Below are 24,936 nucleotides of genomic sequence, written 5' to 3'. Positions count from 1 at the left end.
ATTCTCTGGTAAATTGCCATTTAGTAGGAGGGAAACAGCAGGGTGAAGAGTGTTCTTAGCCAGATTTATCCATCTAATGTGAGTTAATGTCCTCTAAAGGTTTAGAGATTAGGTAAGCAGAAGAGAGATCCTGAAATTGCTGCCTAGCATCAGGCAGCACACACACATCTCTATTAGTTCCATGATATTCCCTTGTTCTGCCCTTGTCCAAATTTGAAACACACATTAATACAGAGCCCTCAAAACCCATTTAGTGCACAGAACAATGGGCTGTCCCAGAAAGAAAGAACACCCCACATGCACACATCGAGTGAAGCTGTTGAATGGTTCTCCAAGGAGCAGCCTGGCCATGACCAAGCAGGGAATTCCATCCCATGTAATGACATCTGTGCTTCTCACCTCTGCTTGCATTCCTGAACTTTATGGACCTCCTTAAGTGGTATAACCCTGAGAGGTTCCTTCTCCTGAAACAAGAAACATGTTTTAGTACAGTGTATCTAACAGCTAGAACAGAAAGCCAGAGGCCAGGACAGCGGCAGTCTTACATAAATGAGACTTTCAAGGCAGTCACTTATGAAAAAAGTGGTGTCAACCAAATTTCATTTGCTTTTTGAAGTATTAAAACCAACCATGGCACTTGAAATGAAGAGGAGGACAAATCAGAAACTAAAACCTCCCAAAACATTAATTCCATACTATAATGAAGACAACCACCCTGTTCTCTTCCCCTAACCAGATCAGACAACTGACCCTGGCCTCAAGCAGCTCATTTTATTAAAACTGTGATTACATTAATTTGCTATGAAATGCTATCAGAGAAGATACTTTGTTAACTGGACTGCATGACATGGCTTTGAGTAAAATTAACTGTATCCTACACTTAAAACAGTTAAAGTTCTACAAAGAAATGAGTCCTTAACACCTGTAAAAGAGCAAGTACCCTCGAAGCACTCAGAAATTCTGTTACCATAATGAAAATAAGTGTTCAAGTTTCACACAACAGGAAAAAAAGGCGAGAACATTCAAACACAAACACTTTCACTTTTCCCATGACAACATAATGTCACACATACTATTATTTTCCGGTGGCTGCTGCAGTAAACCACAAACAAACAACAACTTATTTTACCTCCTACTGTGTTTTCTTTAAGCCAAGTTACAATGGATTGCTTCAGTTGGCTACAACTTCCAGATAAAACAAAAGCTTTCAGCTCTGGAATGACTTCCCCTGCTATTTCCATAACAGATACTTAAGGGGTTTATGCTGAGCAAGCAGCAAATGTCACCCAAATGTCACCACCCTCCATGAGCAGTTTTCATTAGACCACTTTGCTCAATACCAGATCAAATGTAGAAAGTTTAAAACTCAATGTTTTCAGTTATTGCGCTCCTCTTATCTCTTCTCTGTTGTTCTCAGATTCGATCATCCATTAAAATGCATTTTCAAAGTAATACATCAACTGTGAACTGCAGGATCATCTCTGGAGTACAGACACCTCTTGGAGGGAAAACTCCAGCTGAAAAATTATCATTTTCTGAGTCTCATATTGTCTGTATTCCACTGTGCTCCTGTGGACTGACACAGGCTCAAGGAACACGATGAAACATTGCAAGTGCGAAATTTCTACCAGCCTTCTATTATACTCTTCCCCAGTACCATTCTTCACCTCGTTAGAACTTGTTTGTGAGCAATCTGAGCTCAGATCTGTTTTTTTAAATAAAAATAGAGGGTTTCTTATAGGCAGTGAGTCAGAATTGTTCTGATGACAGCTTACCAAAGATAATGAGGCAACATCAAACTCCTGCTACTGCTGCAGACACCCTCATTAGAAATGAAATCAAAGTTAACTTCAGAAACAGCCTGAAATTTGGGTTCTTGACATTTTACATCTTATGTTTGGCCTGTAAACTCCATTCTCCTCAATTTATAATTCTCTACAACTCAGGTTTGGGTACAGATTTTCTTACAATTAGTCTGTTTTCCCAAATGAATCCCACACTTCACTGTCTTCAGAAGCAGCCACTTAATTTTTAAATGAAGCTTGAAGGAACTTAACATCTGGTCAAAATCAGCCAAAAAACTTAGAGTGACAAGGGAAGAAGAAAGGTCATGAAACTAAAAGAAACTCTGTAAGTGTTGCTGTTGAACAGAAAATCAAGTATTTTGTCCATCTTGGTTGCCCTGGTGAAACAAATGTGTGGGAGAAGATCCCATCATCTGGATGATAAAGCGTAATTCCAACTTTAAATGAAAAACTGCAAGATTACACTTTCATCTTTCCCACAATGATCAGCTATCTCAACAACACAATTAATTATTTGTGAGTGTAAAATGACAAAGTACTAATACAAAAATCAGGGTGGCTGTAGAGTAGATGTTATTACTGTTCTCCAGTGCCCTACAGGCAGGTTCCCAAGCAGATTAAACAGTTGCCCCATTAATTTCTTTATTCTTCCCAAAATAATTTAAAGTAATTTAACATGAAAAGTTATTACAGTACAGACTCAAGAGCTGCAGGAGCAGCAGAGCACATTTCTCAAACATAAGCATTTTCCTTCAGATTTTCTTGCAACTATCACTGGAAAATAACACAAAATTGGAAACTTACCAGTTCAGACTTGAAATATCCTATTGTGTTTTCATCCAATTGAAAGTATCTTCTCTTCCAGTTCTTCATCTGTTAAGGGAAAAGAAATAAATATTTATATATAAAATAAAATATACTTACATGTCATGTATTATGAATATATTTTATTATATTTACCATTCTAGTTTTTATTTATAGTTTGATATTGTGTAAATCCTATTTATTCCTAACTATTCATTTGGAATGTTTTCGTTGCAGTTTGTTATAATTACAAATTTTCCATCTTCAGTGTCCCAAAGATAATTATGCATATGCATAAATTTGCACCATTAATTTTTTTTTTAATTGAAAAAATTAAAAATTCTTTAAGCTACTATTTTCTAAGATTTATTCAAACTGTAGAAAGACAGCAGCAGAACTATTCTGCAGGAAAAACTGACAGACAATACATCACAGCTTTCTAGTTTATTTTTAACTAAAAAAGGGATGTCACAAAAAGAAGCTTCATAATACAAGATAAAAAGAGCCTGAGAACTCAAAGATGTGTATCTTGCTTCATCTGAACTATCTGATCCTCCTTCTAGCAAGGCATCACATGAATAACTCCACTTGTGTTAATCAATCTGATAAGCTGTACAACTCTTCCTCTGAACTGAAAAAAAAAAAAAAAAAAATCAGCTTTTTCTAAACATTTTACTGATTTAAAAAGCAGGCACTGAAATTCTGCCCCAGTTTAGATGTTTTTAATAAGGAAAACAAGGATCTCCACAGAATGTATGACAGGAGAATTCCCAGCTGCACACACTAACCACCACAAGGAAGTCTGAGCACACACTTTGCCTCTCTAAAACATCTTCAACAACACAACACTAAAAAAGTCATGAAAAGAAGTAACGCAGATAAAAATCAACTACTGGAGGATAAATTTCATCCTTAGTTAATCCTTATTACTGTCAGTAGTAATAAAATTCCTGTCAGTTGTCTTTTTCTCTCAATATTACTTACCACTGCTCCTTGTTTGACACAGTAACCAGCTTTGATTATGGCATTATCTGGGGGATGCTTAGCAGCAAAGTAAGGAAGGTGAGTTTGTGACCGCTTCAAATAATTCCTGTCAGCCCCTTCACTGCCCTCACTGGCTTCCTCTTTCTAGAAAAAAAAAGCAGGAAAGTTCAGAATACTCCCAGGGTTTTGTTTTTTTTTTTTTCTAAAGGTCAAGGAATAACTATAGTAGTTACAATATGAAATGACTTTATCATCCCATGCTCACAAATCCCATTTCCAATTTGAAAGAACAAGATATTTAAACTGATTTCCAGAGAAAACTGAGACTCCCCAAGGGATGAGTCCTTGTAAGCTGCTCTTAGAAATGAAATTAATGAAGTGCTGAGTACTTTCAAATAATATTGACAGTCATTAAAAAAAATAGTACTGATTTAAACTCATGCATGTATTTAGTGGCAAACTTGTAACATGGGCAAAACACTAGAGGTGGCTACAGCAAACAAAAAAATATTTCTATGACTACAAGACATAAGAATTCACCATCTTTTTAATGCATTTTGGGAGCATACATGTAATTTACGTGATATTCATCTAATCTGTAACTATTTTCAGCTCAGGAAACTTTCAGTAACAGATTCAGTTCTATCTTTAGCACTGCACAGATTCTACTTCCATAAGCTTGTCCAGCCTCTCAAACTTTTTTCCCACTTTTCATCACAACCTTTTTTCCCCTTTTTTTTCTGTTAAAGGGGCAGAACTTCATCGCTGTTAACACCAACAATTAATTTCACACAGACAAAAACATTATTATACTAACAGGTACGTGTGAGCAAAAAAGAACTGTACTCAAGCAATTCTTTAAAGTCTTGTATAAAGGGAACAAAATCCTCAGAACCCCCTCAGCAATGAATAAATGGTGCATATAAAAGTACAGCTTTGTGTGTCAAGTAATAACCCACTCGTTTGGAGGGTATTACCTGGGTGGGTGTAATGATGGGAACACCACCAACAATTTCTGTCCTGTAGGAGACTTGCTTCTTTCCACCTGGGCTTTCAGCTTGACGATTTGCATTATCCATTTGGCAGAGAGGATCAGACTGCTTTGGTACCTGCAGTTGGAATGTGAGAATTGACATCAGTTTCATGGGAAAAAAAAAAAAGCCCTAAGCATTACTCAAGAATTTTGAGGCATTTTCAGTAGCATTTAACAAATGGTCACTAATCGTAAAAGGCTAAAAATGGCTTGACACAAAAATTTGTTGTAATGACTGTGCTTTAGTGCTGAAGAGAAAAATGGTGCCAATAAAGACATCTCAGTGGATGAAACCAGTTGCAAACCTTCCAAGTTAAGTGCTTCACTTAATCTTCAAGGAGCTCTGCTAATTTATAGAACTGCTTCTTTATTTTTCAGCCGCTTTCAGTTTTAGTAAGAAAGCATTGACACGGCAGTGCCTGCAGAGCCAGCACAGCAAAGCCATAAACACTGGGACTTTGGTCACATCAGGTGTCTGAGCAGAGTGACATCTGTCCTCACATGTCCTTGGCATGAAGGTTGTGTTACTGCCCCCATTTATCATACATATAGTGCTAACCTCTGTCCAAAATGACCCTGCCTATCTAACTATCAGTAACTATTAGCTAATTCTCTCAAATGTGGAACTAGAGCCATCAAAACTCCATAGGAATTTGATTTCCCTGGAAGTGTTTTGGTCTAAAATGTTTACTCGGTTTTCTGAGTAAACTTCTTTAACCTAAGAAATGCAGACTACGAGGCCTTTTTCATTTCTAATCTCCTTCACCTCTGGTATTAATACAGCAAATCTGAAGTGATTTCAACAAGGAGAGATCAAGTCACACACCCAAACACCCCACCCAGCAACCTACTGGGTATTTACAGAAGACATCCAAACTCCTTCAGAAAGGACACACAAATTGTCCATCCAAGACTGTGACACATTCAAAACTTGGGACTGAACTGATCTAGACAAGAAACCAAAGCTACTTTATAGTCTGTGATTCAAATTCCTGTGCCCAGGACTGCTTACTGTACAAAATGCAGCCTGCAGAGAAGTACAGACAGTGCTGAGAGCAGATGTCAGCCCAGGACAGTGTCCTGCTGGTCACCCCTTGGTCAGTGGCTCCATCCCCAGCCAAGCCCAGCACTGAAGGATAAGACACTCATGAGCCTCAGCTTTTCAAGAGCAGGGGCTTGCAGCTACAGCTTTGGAGACAAGTGCTTCAGGTGCCACAAACTCCTCCTGAAAATGCTGCAGACCAAGCCCAGAACCACCTCCCAGCACAAAGGCATTTGCAAACAGCACTCAGAAACGGGCACACAGCGTGCTGGGCTGCAGAGGGTCACAGACATTCTGACATTATCAGCACTCAAGAGGACTAAAACATGCAGTGAATCTTGGAGGACTGCAATCTGCAGCAAGCAATGCTCATATTAAAATTAATAATTGAGCGATCTTTAATTATTTGATTCAATACTTGGCCGTGCTCAATACCGTACTCGAGCTGTGAACAGATGAATGATTCAAAGGCTTGTTCCTTCAAAGACGAAATACTAATGACTTCACCAGCCATTGAAAATGCAAGATAAACAGATGGTAAACAGCATTCACTCGAAATCGATGCATTTATTTATTTGTTTGCTTAGTTTCTTCAACTGGAAACAGCTCAGGCCTGGTTGTGGTGCATCCTCCTTATGAAAAACCCAAATGAGTGCATCCTCCTTATGAAAAACCCAAGTGAGAAACTTTTGTACTTCCGGTTTCTTAAACGTTATTATTAGCAGCAGCATTTTTATAACCCCAAAGAATGGGCTATATTAAAACAATTCAAAGAATTCATGTAAACATCCTTAGATAACCCAAAAATGAGAAAGCCACTGACAACAAAACACAAATGTGTGCACCCATGCTCAGAACTGTGTGCTCTCAGAAATGTTCACTGCCATCACTTCCCCAAAACTGGAGAAAACAAAACCATAACTTCTGCCTCCTGAGAAGACTGAGATAACACGTGGGGGTTTCTATCATGAGATAACATGATAGAACTTGTCCTGGTATAACCCAGAAAAGTAATTTAACATTTACCAGAAGAACCATCAATGTTTCTTTGCATGGATGTTACTCAAAATCAGGAGGGAGTCTTTGGAGTTATTGATCAATATTTTAGTGATACTTTAAGAAATACCAACTTTTGACAGCAGGTAGAAGTATGTGTATCTTTTCATTGCTTTCTAGTGTCTTACGGATATTTCAAATAATATTAAGTGTGCACAGTTAATTTTAAATTTTTAGGGAAAAAAACCTATGCTGTAATTAAAAAGATTGTATTTTGTCCAATTTCCAGTAAGTAAATTAAAGTCAAATTTAGGGGGGGTTCTGTACAATTTCGCCAAGTACCGGAAAGTCAAGCCAAGACTTGTCTGCGGTGATAGAAACTGGAGGCAAAGGTAACATTGAAGCACCTTGAGACAGTCACCATTTGAAAGCACTGCTAAATATCAACTCAACCACTTACTGTGATTTTGGTAGCTTTGTTCAGAACATTTACCCATTCAACTAGGTCCTGCTGATCATTGGCTTGTAGAAAGTATTTTCTCATCCCTGCATTCATAACTGTTAAAAACCATCACGAAAAGTTAACAACACTGAAATTTAAGAGCAAACTTAATATCATTATGAAAAGATTTGATTTCAGATGATAAATTTAAGTGCTCTGCTGTGTTTCAGTTTAGGGAGTCATATTGAGACACATAAATCTACTTGATTGCTTTATTCTAAAAAAAATAGTAATTTAAGCTCTCCACTTAAACAACATCATACAAACTTTGAAAAAAGATTTTTCTGACATAAAAATGAAGTCTTCAATTTCATCAAAATATTCTGCAGTTCCATTTCCTCTTTCTCAATTTCCCCAAGTAACAAGTTTTATACCTGGGGACTTCTACAATTTCTCCTTTTAATCTTCTGCCCAGAATCTGTTAACCTTCGTGACATTATGAACATGACTATGGTCACTGATTTACTTTCTTGAAAATTTTTTTAATTGCCGGAAAAATCAGTATTAATTACCAAGTCTATGATGCACAGGGCCAAACAACTTTAAGACAGCTACAACACAAATTCTATTTTACTTTAGGGACTTGGCAGAGAATCACATTTTAATACGTTTATATCTCAACCTCACAACACCTGGCATCCTTTATCCCAAAAGGACAAACACATTTCAGTGTAACAGCAAAAAAAGAAATCACGGCTAATTCTTGAAAAAGGTTTTAAGGCGAACAGTGATTAAAACCATCTGAATATAAAGACAATAAATTTATGTTTTTCCTCTACAAAGTATGAAAAACTCTTTAATAAATTAGAGATATTTAAGCCAGCATCTTGGATCACTCAGGTGTTTTAGAGCTGGCCCACTGACAGGAGAAACTTTACAAGTGTTGAGGACAAAGCCCTCCACAGAACTTCAGAGGAATCTGTTCAGAGGCACTGAACTGACAAACCAGGTACTTGTCTAAAACCAGGAGGAGTTTTAATATTATCTAAAGCTTTAGTACATTTTAAACAAATGTAAACCTAGAAGGCACCCCAAGAATTTCTGAGGTTTTTTGTGCAGCAACAGAAGCTGAAATCTGACTTAAGAGCATTGGCTGACAGTATTTTTAGATCGATTAAATCAAGTCTTCCATCAGTAAAAAAGAGATTCCAATAGTGAAATTTTTTGTCTTCCCAGCTGACAGGCAGGCCATGTTTCTGAAAACAACTTTCATTGCTTATTAACGCCTCAAAAATATCAGACATCTGAAAAAACAGCTCTCACCTACTCCTCATTACGCTGTAATATGAAAAAAACACAAAAACACCGTATGAGGAAGCCAACATTTCCATCACACTAAAGAAGAAAGTGAATAGAAGCTATTTTTTTTACCAGCTGTAGCTGGTACCAGAACTGCAGAACATTATCTTTGTTCCACATTTCTGAAGAAAGTATTTGATGCACACAACACATGCCAAACTTACCGAAACAGAACTCTGCCTTTGGCCTCAGCTTAGTTGCATCGCTAACCTAGCGGGGAAATTAAGATTATAAATGTCACAAAATATGCATCAGATATTTTATTCCCTTTCAAGTGGGTAAATTCAAACATTTTCACAGCAAGCTGGTTAGGCACAATGATAAAGAGAATTACAAACAAACAAAAATGAAAGACAAACAGGGAAGGTGGAAAAATGCAGTATTGACAACAAAAAAACGCAAAGGAAGAATGAGAAATGAGCAGGACGAGAAAAGGCCAAGTATTTTTCTCCATTTATTTATTAATGCAGTATCTGCTACAAACATAACCACTGAAACTTTCTTAGTTCACAGTTCCCTTTCAGACATATTTAGAACTAACTGTATACACACTGTCAAGAACTAAATATTCTTTAGAAATTTCTGTCCTGCCTATTAAAAGTCATTATTACTCGCAAGGCATCACACCCAGAGACATCTTCCCCTTCATAAACGACCTGTCTTTTCTCCAAGACTAAATGGGAATTCAAATACTCATAAAGAACTGAAATGTCAGTTTTATGAGCACAAAGAGTTGCTGTTTGATATCACTAAACAAACAACACAGTAATTAACCTGTTCTTATTTCAACTTGAACCTACTGAAGAGTTTTAGCACTTCTCTAATTCAGGAGCACTGCAGAAGCAAAAGGAGTAAGCGGCATTTGAATTTGTCTGAAGTTGAGGCCCTTGGTAGTTACCACCAAGAATTTAATGAGTGTCTGACATATTAATTATCTTACCTTTGAAATATAGGTAAGTTTAATGACCCCAACAGGTGGAGATCCGGAGGGAAGATTCTGAAATAAATCACATATGTTACAAAGTGAAACTAATTTATTCTCATGCCACGGTGCCAGTGTTTATGCATAAAAAGCAACTAATTCCACGAACAAAAAGAAAGCCCTACATATTTTTATAGACAATGCACAATGTATGCTTGAAACAGGATCTAAACTACTTGTTTATTATACACACATCTGTTAACTAAAAACAGAAAGACTGCTAGAAACAATACAAATAGTAATTGTTTCAGAGGTTTATGTATTTTACTAGAGGAAAAAGGATTCTTGTGGGTCTGCATCCAGGAAATCCGGAAAGAATACTTTTTCCTTAACAGATGTTGGAGTCTCATGGACTTTGACCAGGGCAGGCGGAAGGGACAAGAAGTGACATTCATCTATTATGTCAGATACTTCAAAGGCCATCTCACATATTTTCCAATCACTTCAGGGATTTAGAAAGGCCTTCACGTAGTTATAAAAACTCTGCAGTTCTTCAAAATTACCGCAGTGGAAGAAGAGAAGTTTCAATTTGCCTCTTGCAAGAAACCCTTTCATTTGCACACGTAAAATAAAAGGCCTAACCTAGGCCTGGGTGTGCACTGCAAATATCATTAAGTCTTAAAACTTCTGAGGAACTGCAATTTCTACAGCACTTCGAGGTTTTGTCCACATGCCCTGAATTGCTCCTTTTCACTCATCTAGATCAAATGTTTGAAGTCTGTCTTACTTGCAGAAATTCTTTTTCTCCTCAGTGAGAACTGCTAAATGCTTCAGTCACAAGTCACATCCATGGAGCTGCACTTCATTTACATTTTGTTTGTGCTGGTTCCTTTGAACAGCAGACTCATGCTTTTTAACTCTGCTGCTCCTGGCACAAGGGTACATGGATATTCTTCTGGCAGGCAGTTGTCAGCTGACCTGGATCCTACGCTCTCACTGTCTCTGTGCCCAAACCTTGAGCAATTATCTGTTCTTCCCTCTGCTAGAAAACACAGGGATGCAGGGACATTGTAAAAGTAGCTCTTAGCTAAAGGCTGCTCTCCATCACAACGGATGCGAGCTGTCCTCACTCATACACCATCCATGCCGGACTGCAACTGCAGGTTTCATTAAAAATCGCTTTTCAATCACTGATTCTGTTGAGGGAAAGGAATATGTAATGCAAGGGAAACCACACACTGCCACGTAAGCTTAAAGGTGAATTAAACACCGGGGGGTGCGTTTATTAAACTGATTTACAATTATTTCACTTACATCAAGGATTTATTACCCCCAGCTTCCAGGTGCATAATACTAAACCCCGCTTTCGTTTTGAGAATTGGTTAGAAAATCCAAAACCGAGATAAACCAGGAGACTGCTGGCAGGAACAGCTCACCTGTGGGTTGTCCATGTACCACACCAGGCTGTCCTCTCGCGTGTCCAGGATGAAGTACCGCCGCAGGAATTTCCCACTATTCTCATTTTCCTCAATGTCTAGGAAACCACAGATGCGATTCTGGCGATCCACATAAGGCATTTCTGACCCTGGACATCACACTGCACAACAAAAAGCACAGGAGGTGAGCAAAGTTCCTTGTTGGTAATTTCAAGAGTGCTCTGTGCCTACCCACGACATTTTGAGCGGTTTCAATCAGCAGCTGAAAGGAGTTTCTACGGAAGGGTAAGCGAAGCGCGGCTGCTCCCCACACCACCAGCACTGAATTTTTACACGGGACTTTCACATTTTGAAGCACGTATTTAGCAGATCTAATAGCCTAAGCATAAAGATAGAAGTGGTAAGCAGCAGATGAGCATCAAGACTTTTACAGGTTCACTGAAAAATAAAGGTTCTCCTTCACAACACGCACAAAATTGAGCCAGGGCCAGGGTTACACTTCCTCCTTTGACATTGCCTCTCATGGCCAAGAAAGAACCTTTCTCAGGAGCTCCACTGCCCAACACAATTTTCATATCTGGCTTAGGCAAATGCAAGAAAAAGGCTTTTAGAAACACTGTTCACATTTTTCTTCTCTCTGACAAAAAGCACTTCACGTCTAACTCTAAGATGACATCTTTGCATTCTCATACATTTAAAAGGAAAAATGAAGCTGTGTGTGCACCAACAGAGCTGTGAACATCCTCTGCTCATTGTACTGAGGCCTGAGTGCGCCAGGCTTTTATTTTGGCTTTTGTTCTGGGGGGGGTGGGGTCTTTTTCTTTCTTTTTTTTAGTTTGTTTTGCTTCAAAAAAATGAATTAAAAGCTGCATTGTGCCCACCTATTGCCATTTTGCCATCCACCTTTTATGGCTCCACCTTACTGCAGCCTATTGCATCAAGTGTTCTGCTTCCTTCTGTTTTATGGGAAAGTCATTTTACTTTAAGAGCCAGCCTTGTAAGACCAAAGTTAAATTTGCATACTCATCTAAAAAATGATCAAAATCAGGTTGATACCAATCTTTCACAGGGCAGGAAAGAAATGATTCAGTCTTCACATTTTGATACAAAATTCCGAAGTAGTACAGATCCAAAAATACTAATGTAAGACATAGAAGGTTGAAGCATTTCACATTTTTCATAATTTTCCAACTTTAACAATGAAATATGGAAGTTTCATCTCAGTATTTCTTTAAATTCTTTACCTTTAATGCCTCTTTAAGGTTACTTGATTTAAATACATTTACATATATATATACACAACGAGACAGACATCTGATAATTATTTGTAGTTAGCTATTGATACACCACACCAAAACATGAGAGTTTTTCAAGTGTTGCTTTGGGGAGACAATCGCTGTTTATTTTAGGGACTCAGATATCCACATTTTTGGGGGGGGAGGATCAATAAACAAACATGTAAATGTACAATTTACAGCTGTCATTTTATATGACTAATTGGAACACAAACAAATTTTTGACACAATCAGTTTGAGAAACGGTTTTTAAAAAGTCTATCACCAGCAGCAATGGTTTAAATATGCAAAGGTTTATTCTTCAATAAAGTAAGAAGATTTACTAAGGTTATCTAAATTTTCTTGGTGCGTTCCTCACAATTTAAAATCACAGCTCCAAGTCTGTAACCAAGTTATAACTATAAGGACCACAAAAATAAACACTTGAGCACCCAGGACAATATCATTATTTTAACAAATATTCATCAGTAATTCAATTGAGCCTCTTGGGATCAGTTCACTGAAGCAAAATCTCCCTATAAACACATCTGAGGGCAAGCTCAAGGGTAGCTGTTCTCTAAATTACACCTCTCATCTGGCAGAACTTGGCATCACACCTTGCTTGCATTTAAATGAATATAAAAATTGCCATTTACCGGTATCGCCCTACTTTGTGCCAGGCGGTCCCACAACAAAATCATCCAGCATTTCCAGCACACCCTTTAGGCTTCATAGCAACAGTTTATGAAGCCCAGAAAAGCTCTGTGCCTAAAAAAAAAAAAAGCAAATATTGGTGGCTGGTTTCCTGTCTGAGCAGACTTAAAGCTGTGTTCTCTGCAGATGTGAAGAAAACCAAACACGAAACAAGGAAAACTTGTTTTTGAAACAAGATACGGATTGATTAAGAATCCTTGAATAAAACCAACTGAATTTTCAAAGCACTTTCCCTCTATAAGAGAATCTATGTTTCAGAAAACCTTTCAAGGAAAATGAAAGGGGGATGCTCATAATGCTCCATTATGAACATACAATTAGCTAAAGCTGAACTACTCCAATACTTGACTTTTTTCTTCCAGAGTAAAAAACAAAACTCAGAAGCTTTTTGTTATTTGTCAGTAAACCAATTCTCAAAGCAGAAGAAAAAACCCAAACCTAAATTAATAAAGATTTTCTATTTTAAAGTACTACTAGCTAATCTAGTCTACAAAATGATACTATTTGCACCTACTCTGTGCTCTAATGAAAATACAGCATATACTAACACTAATGTAAAAATGTAAATTTTATAATTGCTGTTTTCTTCAAATTAGTTTAAAATTCCTCAAGGGATTACAGATCTCTACCAGACCGATGGTCTTAAAGAATAAGAGACAAAAAAGCCCCCTTTAACTTTATAATAAATTGAAATCTAACACAATATCATACAACTGTTTTCCATTTTTAAAAGCCTGCTTGCAACACATTACACCTTGGCAAGATTCCTCTGTAAATTAATAGCAATTCTATTCAACGCTCATTAATGAACCACAATTTGTAATGCACATTAAAAAAAAGAAAAAAAAAAAAAATCAATGTGTGCCTTTCTTCCAGTTACTAATGGGACTGAACACATGACAAGCCACCACCAATGATTCCCTTCCTGACAACTCTAGACAGACCCAAAAAAGCAACTGATGGAACTGCCAGGATTCATACAAGGAATTGCAGAACTCTAATTCTTCAGCGCAGGAAATCCGGCTGGAAGAACAGCAGCCTAAGAATTCATCAGAACTTCAACTTCGAAATGTCTTCAGGATACAGATCATGTCTTGCATAGATGAGATTTTTCATTAAATTATTTGAAGCAATTGTGAAAGAAAAATCATCAAATCTGTACATTTTACAGCATTTTTACATGCACCCTTAGTTATTTTCTGCAGCACGGAACAGTGTATGAACTCTTCTAGAATCAAGCATTATAAAAAGATTATGAGTCCTTAAAAAGGCTGAAGGGATCAAACCTGCTACAGATCACACACAACTTCATTTTATTTTACCTTCCCTCCCTGCAGTGGAGCTGTGGGTCAATGGCATAGTGCTACTTCAGGAAAAACATCCCCGTGGCCCATTTCCTCCTGGTTCTCGCCACAATTCCCCAGAAACAAAGATGCTCTTGAAAACCCATTTGGTGGCGTATAGTAACACCCTGTAAGAACTCCCAGCTCCTTAAAACTCTTTCCTGGAGGGCTGTGTTATAATCCAAACAGGAGGCGTCACTTATTTTTGAAGCCTTACATCTCTTTTTCCAGCAGCAGGGTACTAATTTAAGAGGTCCATACCTCATCAGCCCAGCTTCTCTCAGATTTCCCCTCTCCCCGCTCTTTTCCTCTGAGGTACAGCACACACCGACATTCCCCAACATTTATATCCCACGCTGAGGGCTGCCTGGCCTCCTGGGCACCGCTATAAATAAAAATCCCAGATCACCTTCCCCAGTCTCACTGTAAATGCATGACTGCACAAGTAGGACCTGCAGAGGCACACGAGCGTCTCCTTTTCACCATTTATAACACACGGCTTAAACTCTCCCACATTAATTCCTATTTTTAGTTTCCCACCGGCACCTGTTCTTGAGTTCACCTCCATTACAGATTGGTTGCAGCCTTTGTATCTTCGAGTACAAAGTCGAGGCAAGACTGAAGTGAGGTGCCAGATAACATTTCCATGGGCCAGTCTCTCCTTTGACGTGATTTCCACAGGTAGGTACAAACCACGGACCACTGGCTGACTAAAGCAAGTGGAATTTTGCCTTTATAAAATGACCATGCAAGAGGCTTTGCACTATCACAGGAGAGCTTGATTAAGAAATACAAGAAGGGCATTTAAAACCTCTTTATTTTACATGTCTTTTCCCCAAGCTTTGGGTATATTTTATTACTTTTATTTCCAGAATTTAGAGGAACAGTTCTACTTCCTGCTCTTTAACACGTGGACATTTGGAACTTTGGATTTAACTCACCCCAGGAGATGACTTTGGGGTTCTTTTTCCATCAGCCAGGAAGATTAAGAAACATCCATTACCTACTTACTCATCCCTATGAAATGAAGAACAACATTCATACACCTCCACCCGATAAATATAAAACGATGCCATGAGTCATGCCCATCCCTCCTCCCCATCTCCCTTTTTAAGCTCTGCTGTTTACAGCAGCTCCAGCACCACAAAGGGAAGGTAAAGCAGCATCCCCAGCGATCTCCAGTCTTTCCTGCAGTTCCAGGGACAGCTTAATTAGTGAGGGCTCCTGGCTTTTGCCTAGGCAATTACTCTCAGCTTCCTGCTGTAAATCAGCTGCTCTCCAGCTGGTCATCTCTTTTACTGACCATTTACTGCCTCCCGAGGGGAAGGGATGAGTTCAGACTGTCCTGCCCATCCCCTGAAGAACGGGGCAAAGAAAGCTTTCCTCCTTGTGTCCATGCAGGATAAGGAAAGGGATTGGGGAGGGGGAAATTCCAACCCTAAGACAAGCAGCTCAGTGCAGCCTCTGAAAACAAGTCACATCAATCTTCCAGAGACAGTAGTTCAAACCTCTTTTTATTTCCTTGAAAACCTTCCAGCACAGGCAGCCCTGCACAGAGATAACTTATACTATGAGACAATACTATAAATCCCTGCTCACCTTTTATACAACTCCCAAAGTTGTATGAAAACGTAACAACCCCCCCAAACAATTAATGCAGGAGCTGGAGAGGTGACTTGGCTGCAATTCTTTTGACAACAAAAGATAATTCAGAGTTGGTGGATTTAAAATTACCAGCCCAGCTTTTCAATTTCCCAAGAATCCTCCAATGCCTCATTTTTGTTCTGGAGGACACAGCAGACATTGGATACTCCTGTTAGCAGGGAAGACACGACTTTGATTTGCCAGCAGCCTGTGACGCTATGATCAACTTTTTAACTACATCTAAAAATGAGAACTGGAAGTCTCCAGGACACACTGTCCCCTAAATTCAGATTCCCTTTCTAAAGTAGTCAAAAAGAAAGAAAAAACAGCTGCAAAAGGCCAATAATCACCGGGGAAAAAAATTCCTAAGCAGAAATCAAATTTCCAAAAACCTTTAGTACAAGTGACCCCTCTTATCCCTGACCAAACTATGAGGAATGTCAAAAGATACATCCCCTCCCCAGTACCCAAATCAGCTTCCAAGCACACCACAATACAGAAAAATCATTGTTGCAGTGATGAATCATCTCACAAAACCAGCAGCCTTATCTTGAACTTATGTCTTATCCAGTCGTGATTCTGTGCTCAAAATGCTGATCTGCTGTTTTCCAGGAACACTTGTTAAATCAGGGTAAACCAACCACTCCCATCTTTTCCAGTGTACCTCAGCAAGTCAAATGATTAATTGTATTCAATAGTATCCTGTAATGTTACTTTCACCTCAGAAAACAAAAAAATATCATTATGTTCTAAGTGAAATCTGAATCCATCGTCCCCTGGCCTGTTTCAAATACTGATTTACAAGTTCCACCATGGAACAGATCAGTACTTCCTCAAATACTTTTGCAGAAATTTCTCTAAGAGATGTTTCCTGTTCTTAACTGAACTATTTTCCTCCATTTTAAGGTATTTGCAACAGCAGCCAAAGGCTTTGGGATATGATGGAATGAGGAAATGCACTGCACAGGATGCAAAATTCTTCTCTATCACTGATCTTTTAAGTCAAAACAACAACAAAAAAAACTCCAAAACAACCTCACCTATTAAGGGTTTTTGCCCAGCTAAAACAATTATTTTAACTGTCCCACTAAATGCACTGAGCTAACACAAATAAAAGGAAGCATCCTGTGCAACGAGGCCATTATAAAAAAAAACACCCTTGAAATTAATCCATTAATAACTTATGAGTGATGACCAGCTTACAAGGCAATGAAGTAAAATAACAAAGCGAAGAGACAGAGATAGAATATGTTCAATACCGAGTCCTTACAACAGTCAGATGTAATTTTCATCACTTTATATTAAGCCTCTGAGATTAAAATATAGTTACTCAAAATGAGATATAACCAGAGATAAATACAATACAATAAAACAAAACAAAATATAGTTACTCTAATTCACTTTGACATATGTCTCACACAAGCCTCAAAACAAGTTTTTAAATGCTTATTAATTTCAGTTACATATTACTTAAAATCCTTAAAAATGCAAGTTCAGGGTTGATTCATATTTACAATTATTTTAATTTTTTTTTATCAGCCTTTTCAAAATTTTAAGTAAGTGCCACCGACAAAATTCCAAATACAACAAATCAGATCCTTGTTCTTGAAGATGCTTACATGCTTAGCCTATAGAAAGTGTCCATTCATGACAACCAAAACAAATTAAAAATTAAGCAGGAAATAACCACATTACTTATTAGGATTACTTATTAGTACTAGTTAGTCATTAGAAAAAAAAACCAAAACCCTGTTTAATTTCAATAATAAACTAGTAACAGTTTCATCCAGGCCAACCCCTGCAAGCACTTGAATTCCACACACTCCCAGCTATTTCAAATCCCCATCTGAATCAAACTACAAATCTTGATGAAGCTTATTTGACTTCAGGAAGTCCAATACAAAAAGAAGGTGAGGCTGGTTGAATTATGAAGTTTGCCATTTTTGAGCCAGTCTTGCTGATTTTCACTCTGAACCCTGGGTATAAACTCAGCAGTACAAATAAACACACACCTTCCTCCTGGGAAGTGTGTAAGAGATGGAAAGGCCAGCTGCTTAGGAAATTAGCAATATCTTCAGTTTTCCCAGAATGCTCTTATGTTGTTAAAGGAAGGACTGTAAATAATTGATTTTTCAGTTCATTTCAATATCAAACAATGAAAAGAACATTATCAGGTGAATATTTGGCTTGACCCCTTTTACAGATATAAAAGGATTTAATGAAAGCAAAGTACACAAAGCAAGTAACTGATCATCAATTTTGATTTTACAGATCCAATTTAGCAACTTCAATGCCGAATAAAGAAAAATGCAATGGCTCACCTACATTAAAGCTTTGGAAAGGAAAAAATCATTGCTGTTCAATTTTCACCTCATTTATTTTACTCTTTACAGTACAGACCATGTTCATTTCACTGTATAATCCACTGTGTGGGCCAAAATTCCTTCTACTGCAAAGATTTGATATTTCCTCCAGAATCCAACTCACTTCTCAGTTGTAACAGAACTGCACAAGGACTCCCAGAGATCAGGACTAATTTCAGAGCTCTTCAGTAACTGCAAGTGTAGTGGAAGCTCTTTAGGAAGGACAGGGCTTTGTGTCTCATGTAAGAGAACCAACGTGCACTTACAGAACATGCCAGCTCCTGTTTACCAAAGTGGGAGGGGAAAATTAAGCTCCCATCAAATGGCAAAGTTTCTGGGACATTACCCTCCCCCTCTCTTTTTTTTTTTAATACGCCTTAAATTAAGAAAATCAAGTCCCACTGTGGCGTATTTAATAGAAGTCTCACCTGACACACAGATAAACCCCACATAAAGTGCCAGGTTTTGTAGCACAGTGCCAGCACACTAACACCTAACTCGAAGCACATCACTCACTGTAACTTCTCACAGAATTCGTTTCCAGCAGCTTTCCTCCTTGGAACCAAGCCATAAGCACAGGGAATTGTCCTCACGTCAGGTACAGCCCATGTCTTGCTGTGGCCTTTGGCCTCACCCTCCTCCTCCTTTGTGGGATGACACAAATACCAGTTACTGCCCAGCTGCTGCTGCACTGACAAAAGGAGTCTCTCAAAACCTCATTTATGGTGTGCGGGGAGAATAACACCCCTCCACCCACAGAATAATCCCAAAAGTACCAGGCAGGCTCCTGGCATTTTGTGGGATTGCTGTCTGACCTACACACAAGCCAGGCAGAAACACTCCAGAAGAACTGCAAGTCCTGTGTACATCCAGCAAGCCTGGAAATCCTGGATGTACCATGAGCATGCAACAGCCTGGTTTTCAACACTCTGTACTGCTGCCTCCCACAAAAAAGGCAGCAAACGGATCTCCTGAAAGAATCACGTTCCTCCACCCAAAAATCAGGGCACCAGCACAAAGGAGGAAGACAGTATAGATAAATTACAGTATAGATAAAATACAGCATCTACAGTGAACTTGACTTAAGGAAGAAACAAAAGAAAAAGGTTAATGATAAAAAAATCAAGATAACCGAACCCTGGAGTCCTGAATCAGCAGACACACTTTGAACATCCTTTAAGTCACCCCAACCTTCCAGCACTGCTGCACACACAGGCACAGCCTACCAGATATAGGAACAACTTGCCAGTTGAATTATTAGCCCAGTCTAAGTCCCCATTTGTCCTTCTCAGCCTCCCTAAAGAGTAAACCAACATATTGAACAACATCTTTTAAAGTACAGTTTGAAGAGGACTGCTCACTCTTACAACAAACCTGGCATGTAACTGTTTTAGTGCTCAACAGAAGAACACTTAATTAAGTCACTAGTCTGAACAAGTTCCAACACATTTTCTTGGACATGGGATGTAAATGTGGTGGGTACCAAAGCACCCAGGGAGAGCATACACATCAAAACAATTACATATTAAACGAATTAATTTACCAGCTATCTGTCAGTATACAGAGACTGTTCCTGGGAGTGTTGACTCTCAACAATGAAAACATGTTTGCAAAGCTTGCTAATTGCTGTCTAGTCTACATTTTCAATTTATAGCAATGGCAGTGCCCTATTTTCACCAGAAAGATTTTAAATCCTAAATACTTCTAACTCTATAACATTACTAAAGACACTGCTCATTAGAGACGCCTGCAAATTCTTTCTGCCTTTGGGAGAGTGAAGAGGTAGAAAAGCTCAACCTCTTTCACGTGAAAAGTCAGTAAATCAGGCCCAATTTAAGAGATTCTGCTTACCATGCCAGCAGAACAAATTAGCTAAATTGATATCCAAAACATCTGGATGCAATGGTTAGCTAGAATTAAAAGCAGCTTCCAAAGAAGAGAGCAGCCAACAAAGGAACGGAGCGAGATTTGCTACTGTCCCCTGTGTGGCAGAACCATAACATAAAAGATTTATATGTTTGTGTGGGTATTTTAAGCATTGTTTTAAAATCCTGTGAAACAAACAAGGCCATGCAGTGCTCCTGTAAGTTTTAAGGACTTGCTTTCTCTAAGTGACACCAGAGGTTTCCAGTCAAAACCTTTTTTTCCACTGTATTTTTCTGGTTTTGCTCCTCCTGCCTGGAGCTCGCCCCTAGTTTATTAACTTGGGCAGCATCTTCAGCCTCTCCCTTGCAGCACTAGGGAGCTCTGTGCCCCACATCAGCACCTCCCCTGCTCCAACTTGACATACCCTGAGCACTCCTGTGATGCAGAGTCTCAGTATGGGAATGGAGGGACACAGAAGCAGCTTGTCCCAGGCCACACAGGAAGTTTTTTGGCAACACAGTGAGCTGAACCTGTTTCCCAAGTCCCAGAGCAGCAACCTCGCTATTGAACCACCTTTCTCCTACATAAAATACCTGAAACTATTCAGATTTTAAGGCAAAGGCATATGTTCAAACCTGAAAACTGTTTAAACTGTTGAATGCCACAAACGTCTACCAGACCTGCAACTCCCTACTTGTGCAGATAACATCTGTTAAGAGTAAGTGGCTCATACAGTTCTGCACCAGAAAGCTTAATAAGTTCCTTCTCCAAGATTAAAGAAACACCTACACATTCTAGATGCTTCTGCAAGTCCCTGGAGGGAGAAAATGCTGCTTAGTGCTGAGACAATGAACCAGCTTCCTTCCTCAACAGCAACAAAACCCTGCTGCTTTACCTAGCACTGAGAGGAAAGTGTTATTTATAGAATTGAGCCCTATACCAACACGTACCAAAATTATTTCTCACAGTTAGGGTACAGCATGTATCAAGATGACCTTAGATCTATATGTTTTCTAAGTCCTAATTGGAAAGATCAGAGTAAGAGCAGAAAAAAATTTGAAGCAGCTCAGCCATATCCCTCATTCCAATTCATTTCAGTGATTCTCTGCATTGAGGTATAACTTCAAAACCTGAACCTTTCTTGTCACTCAGACCTCTTCAGCAGGTGACTTTTTTAAAGCAGCTACATTATTTTCATATGTCAAATAAGCTCACTAGGATTATGATATTTAGGTTTCTTATATAATTTTATAAATCATTGACAGCAATGGTTTTAGCCATGTCCCATCGCATTTAGTTTCAAAACCAAAGGAATACATGTACTGACTGTTCTGTTTCTTTATATAATTTCTTGGTGACTTCTTAAGCGCTTGTTTCACGCTGTAAAAATGTTTTATGCTAAAGCCAGTTACCTAAATTCCCACTTTGGCACTGAAATAACTTACTATCCTGTATTTTCATGCAATTACACAACTGCACAAAGGTTCACTTGGCTCCAAACCCCAGTAAGTATTTTCTAAGACTGCTCCTATTGTTCATAATTATCAGTGAAAAAAAACCCAACCCTGCCAAAACCCATCTTGCAAGACAGATACATGCTCTCCTATCACAAGCTGTGATATGTTGTTTGTCTAAACACTGATGTAGAGCTGGATTCATCCAAAAGCACAGCAGAGCATGCAAGGAAAATTCTCATTAGAACATGTACTCACGCCCCAACAGTGCTGGTTTGCTGCACTGTGGAGGAACTGCATTTACTATGATAACTGTCAGCTCAAATAACCAGGAACAGTCAGTAATAAAGACATCGATGGAATTCTAAATCTACTAAAATAGATTAAGAATTTTGCAGGCCTGGCAGTTTGGGCTACATCCAACACTGCACTGGAGACTGTGTTACAAGCAGAGATCCGTTCTCATTTCAGTAATGTCCTCAAGTTCTTTCTAATCTGTTACAGTCAATAAAAACTGACTTCTGCACTTCCTCTCCTCTACACCAACTTTCTGACATGCAGTCAGCCTTTATTGGGCTGAGATAGTTCTGCTGCCTTCTGGAACAAGCCCCAGCTACCTGGAAAAAACAAGGCAGGAAAAGTTCTTGCATTCAGGTCTCTTCCTCATGCACGTGCCTTCTGTATTCCCCATGTGTGTCTGTCTTCTGTCACTCAGCTACTACTCTTGAGGAAAAATAAATACAGGACGAAAGAAGGAAGAGGGAAAGCACAAAGACTCTATTTTCTTTATTCAGCCATTATTCTTTGACTATTCTCTAATTTGTATGAAAGCATCTGCTCCTCTGAAACATCTCAGCACCACACTGCACCTGCCAGTGACCCTCTGTGCATCTTCTGCTTTAATTTCACCCTTCAAATGTAGAGCTATGCAATGGAGCATGAGGCCAAATGTAGTTTTAGAGCAGAGAAACAGCTGAAGAAAATAGCTGTCTTTAGAATTTATGAACTTGGAATTAAATCTTCTACACTCGCAAAATCAAATCACAACATTTGATAACTGCAAACAGAACTCAGTGAGTCACACCAAGGTTTATATTTTATGCAAAGCTGACTCCAGCAGTGCAGCACTCCGTGATATCCAGGACACATAAACCCCCCATGTATCATTTCTTCAATTATCACTTTCTACATCAGCGCTTATCTATCCCTGAATTAAAACACTCTCCTCCAAATATCAGCCAGGCCCAGCATCTCTTCCTACCACAAAGAGATTTCAGCCCACTTTTAACACTTCCTCACGTGACAATCGGGAAACCTGCACTTCTGCACTTGTGTGCTTCACAAACCTGACAGTTTCATGTATTGTTACTGGTGTGACTCTCTCAACTAAAAATAACAACTAGGAGGAAACAAGACTGAATGGACCTAAAATGCAAGTTCACTGTTCCGTAAGACGGAGTAACTCATGAGACAGCAACCAGTCAAAGCTGCCACACATGCTTCCAGCCCGGTTAGGATTGTGCTTGTGCTGCATCAAAACGAATGCAGAACAAAAATTAAATTAAAAAAAAACAAAAACCACAACAAAAAACCCAAACCAAAATATAAAACCCAACAAATCCTGTTGATTTGGTTTCAACAGTGAGAAGCCACTCCTCACACATGATAGTCCCCAAAACTGTACCATCAAATATGGCCCTGTCCTGCAGGGTCAGCTATGGGATTGGGTAAGGAGAAGAGAAAAATTATCTTTACAGTCATCACAGCCTCTGTCAGGAAAGCAAGGAATTTGTTAGAAGGCAGCAAAGAATTCGGTGCTGTTCAGCTTGCTCCATGCCTAGTAGTCTCTTTAAAAAGTACTCCGCTTTGAGAAGGTGAAGCATGGAGAGCTGTAGCTCTAAAGAATCTAAAAAAAAATGTAAGAAATTCTACCTCTCAGCTTTACTCGGATAACACCACTCTCTTGATGCCTAATTCAGGTGCTCAGCATAACAAATAACTGTTTCCCCACTTGAAGACTGTTCGTTCTGCTTGATTATAAACACAATACACTTAGCGAAAATTGCACATTTTTCTTACAGAAGGCCCCAAAGCAGCAGCCTGCCAGAGAGAAAACTGCTGTCCTCTTGATGTTACTTTGCAAACATTTGATGCAACAACATAATGCTTTTTCGGAAGGTCATGCATTAGTTCCTCCCAGGGGAGCTGCACGGCACATACAGAATTTAAGTCTCTGTTAAGTTTAGCAGCAAGTCAAACGCCTATCTGGAATTTTACAGGTGATAAAAACCGCGCGTGTAACAACGGCGGTTACAGTTTAACATTCATTTATAGTCAAGTTACCCATTCAAAGACACTTCGGCTCGGTAAACAACCAGCTAACCCAGAACGCGGCTCAGAGCGTGCCGGCAGCCTCCCCACACATCCCTCTCCAAAACTTGCGCCTTCCAAAGCTAAAGAACAGCCCCGGCGCCCCACGCCGGCCGCCCCGGCCCCACTGCGCTCTCCTCGGGCCGGGCAGCCGGGCCGGGGCTCCCAGAGGCGAGGGGAGGAGGGAGGCTGCCCGGGGAGCGCACAGCCCGCCAGGCACCGTCCCTGCGGGCTCTGCCCAGATAACATCGCTCCCTCCCGGCGTGCTCCCACAGCGGGGCGGCCGAGGCGAGCGCGGGGAGAGCAGACCGTGACGAGCAATGAGATCACCTCTCCTCTTACCTCCGGGGCTGTGACAGCGCCCTGCCCGCGCCACCGGGGCACCCGACACCGCGCCGGCCCCGCGGGCAGAGCCCCCGCGCCGCCGAGCGTCTTCCAGGGAAAACGGAAAGGAAAAAAGGAGGGAGAGGGGAGCGGGACAGTGCCCTGCGCGGTCACACACCGGGCAGGCGCGGAAGGAACGGCATCACCCGGGGCGGGCCGAGCCCCGCCCCGGACCGAGGCACTTACTGGAGTGGTGGCAGTGCGGGAGCCGCGTAAGGAGAGCCCGGCGCTCCCCGGGCCCGCTCCCGGCCCCGCTCCCGCGCCCCGCACCGGGAACGGGCTGGTCCCGCCGCCTCCGTCCGCACCACCGGGACCCGCACCGCGCATGCGCAGCCTCCCCGCCGCCAGCGCCGCCCCGCGGCCTGCCGGGACATGTAGTGCGGCGCAGGGCCGGGCACGGGGCGCGGGTCATGATGGGAATTGTAGTCCAATTCCTGGGATTTTAACGGGAAGGCCGCAGCTGCGAAGGAAATGTTGCGTGTTGTGAAGACATTCTTCCCTGTGAGGGTGGGGAGGGCCTGGCCCAGAGAAGCTATGGCTGCCCCATCCTTGGAAGTGTCCAAGGCCATGTTGGATGGGGCTTGGAGCAACTTGAGACAGTGGAAGGTGTCCCTGCCCCTAGCAGGGTGGCACTGGATGAGCTTTGAGACCCTTCCAACCCAAACTGTTTTGTGATCTCTGGTTGTATGAGCTGGTATTCA

General features: G+C 40.2%; 1 protein-coding gene across 9 annotated transcripts in view; it reads right to left on the bottom strand.

The window, feature by feature from the left end:
- PLEKHA1 (pleckstrin homology domain containing A1) overlaps positions 1-24,556 on the bottom strand; it is a 31,297-nt gene extending 6,741 nt beyond the window's left edge. For 5 of the 9 annotated variants that reach the window (XM_040071924.1, XM_058421642.1, XM_058421643.1 and 2 more), the window contains exons 1-10: positions 24,422-24,547; positions 12,754-12,865; positions 10,824-10,984; positions 9,406-9,462; positions 8,630-8,675; positions 7,125-7,222; positions 4,571-4,702; positions 3,594-3,737; positions 2,610-2,678; positions 400-464 (exon numbers count right to left, since the gene is read on the bottom strand). In XM_040071924.1, the coding sequence (XP_039927858.1) occupies positions 400-464; positions 2,610-2,678; positions 3,594-3,737; positions 4,571-4,702; positions 7,125-7,222; positions 8,630-8,675; positions 9,406-9,462; positions 10,824-10,964 (752 nt within the window). In that variant the 5' untranslated portion in view covers positions 10,965-10,984; positions 12,754-12,865; positions 24,422-24,547. Of the gene's footprint in view, positions 1-399; positions 465-2,609; positions 2,679-3,593; positions 3,738-4,570; positions 4,703-7,124; positions 7,223-8,629; positions 8,676-9,405; positions 9,463-10,174; positions 10,430-10,823; positions 10,985-12,753; positions 12,866-24,193; positions 24,332-24,421 lie in introns of those variants that run through there. The other 4 variants (XM_040071926.1, XM_040071923.1, XM_040071928.1 and 1 more) reach the window with 4 other exon arrangements.
- Between the last annotated feature and the right edge of the window lie 380 nt (positions 24,557-24,936).

This window comes from Hirundo rustica, chromosome 8 (assembly GCF_015227805.2).
Source record: "Hirundo rustica isolate bHirRus1 chromosome 8, bHirRus1.pri.v3, whole genome shotgun sequence".
In the NCBI taxonomy this organism is placed as follows: domain Eukaryota; kingdom Metazoa; phylum Chordata; class Aves; order Passeriformes; family Hirundinidae; genus Hirundo; species Hirundo rustica.
This window is presented reverse-complemented; position numbering and strand designations above follow the sequence as displayed.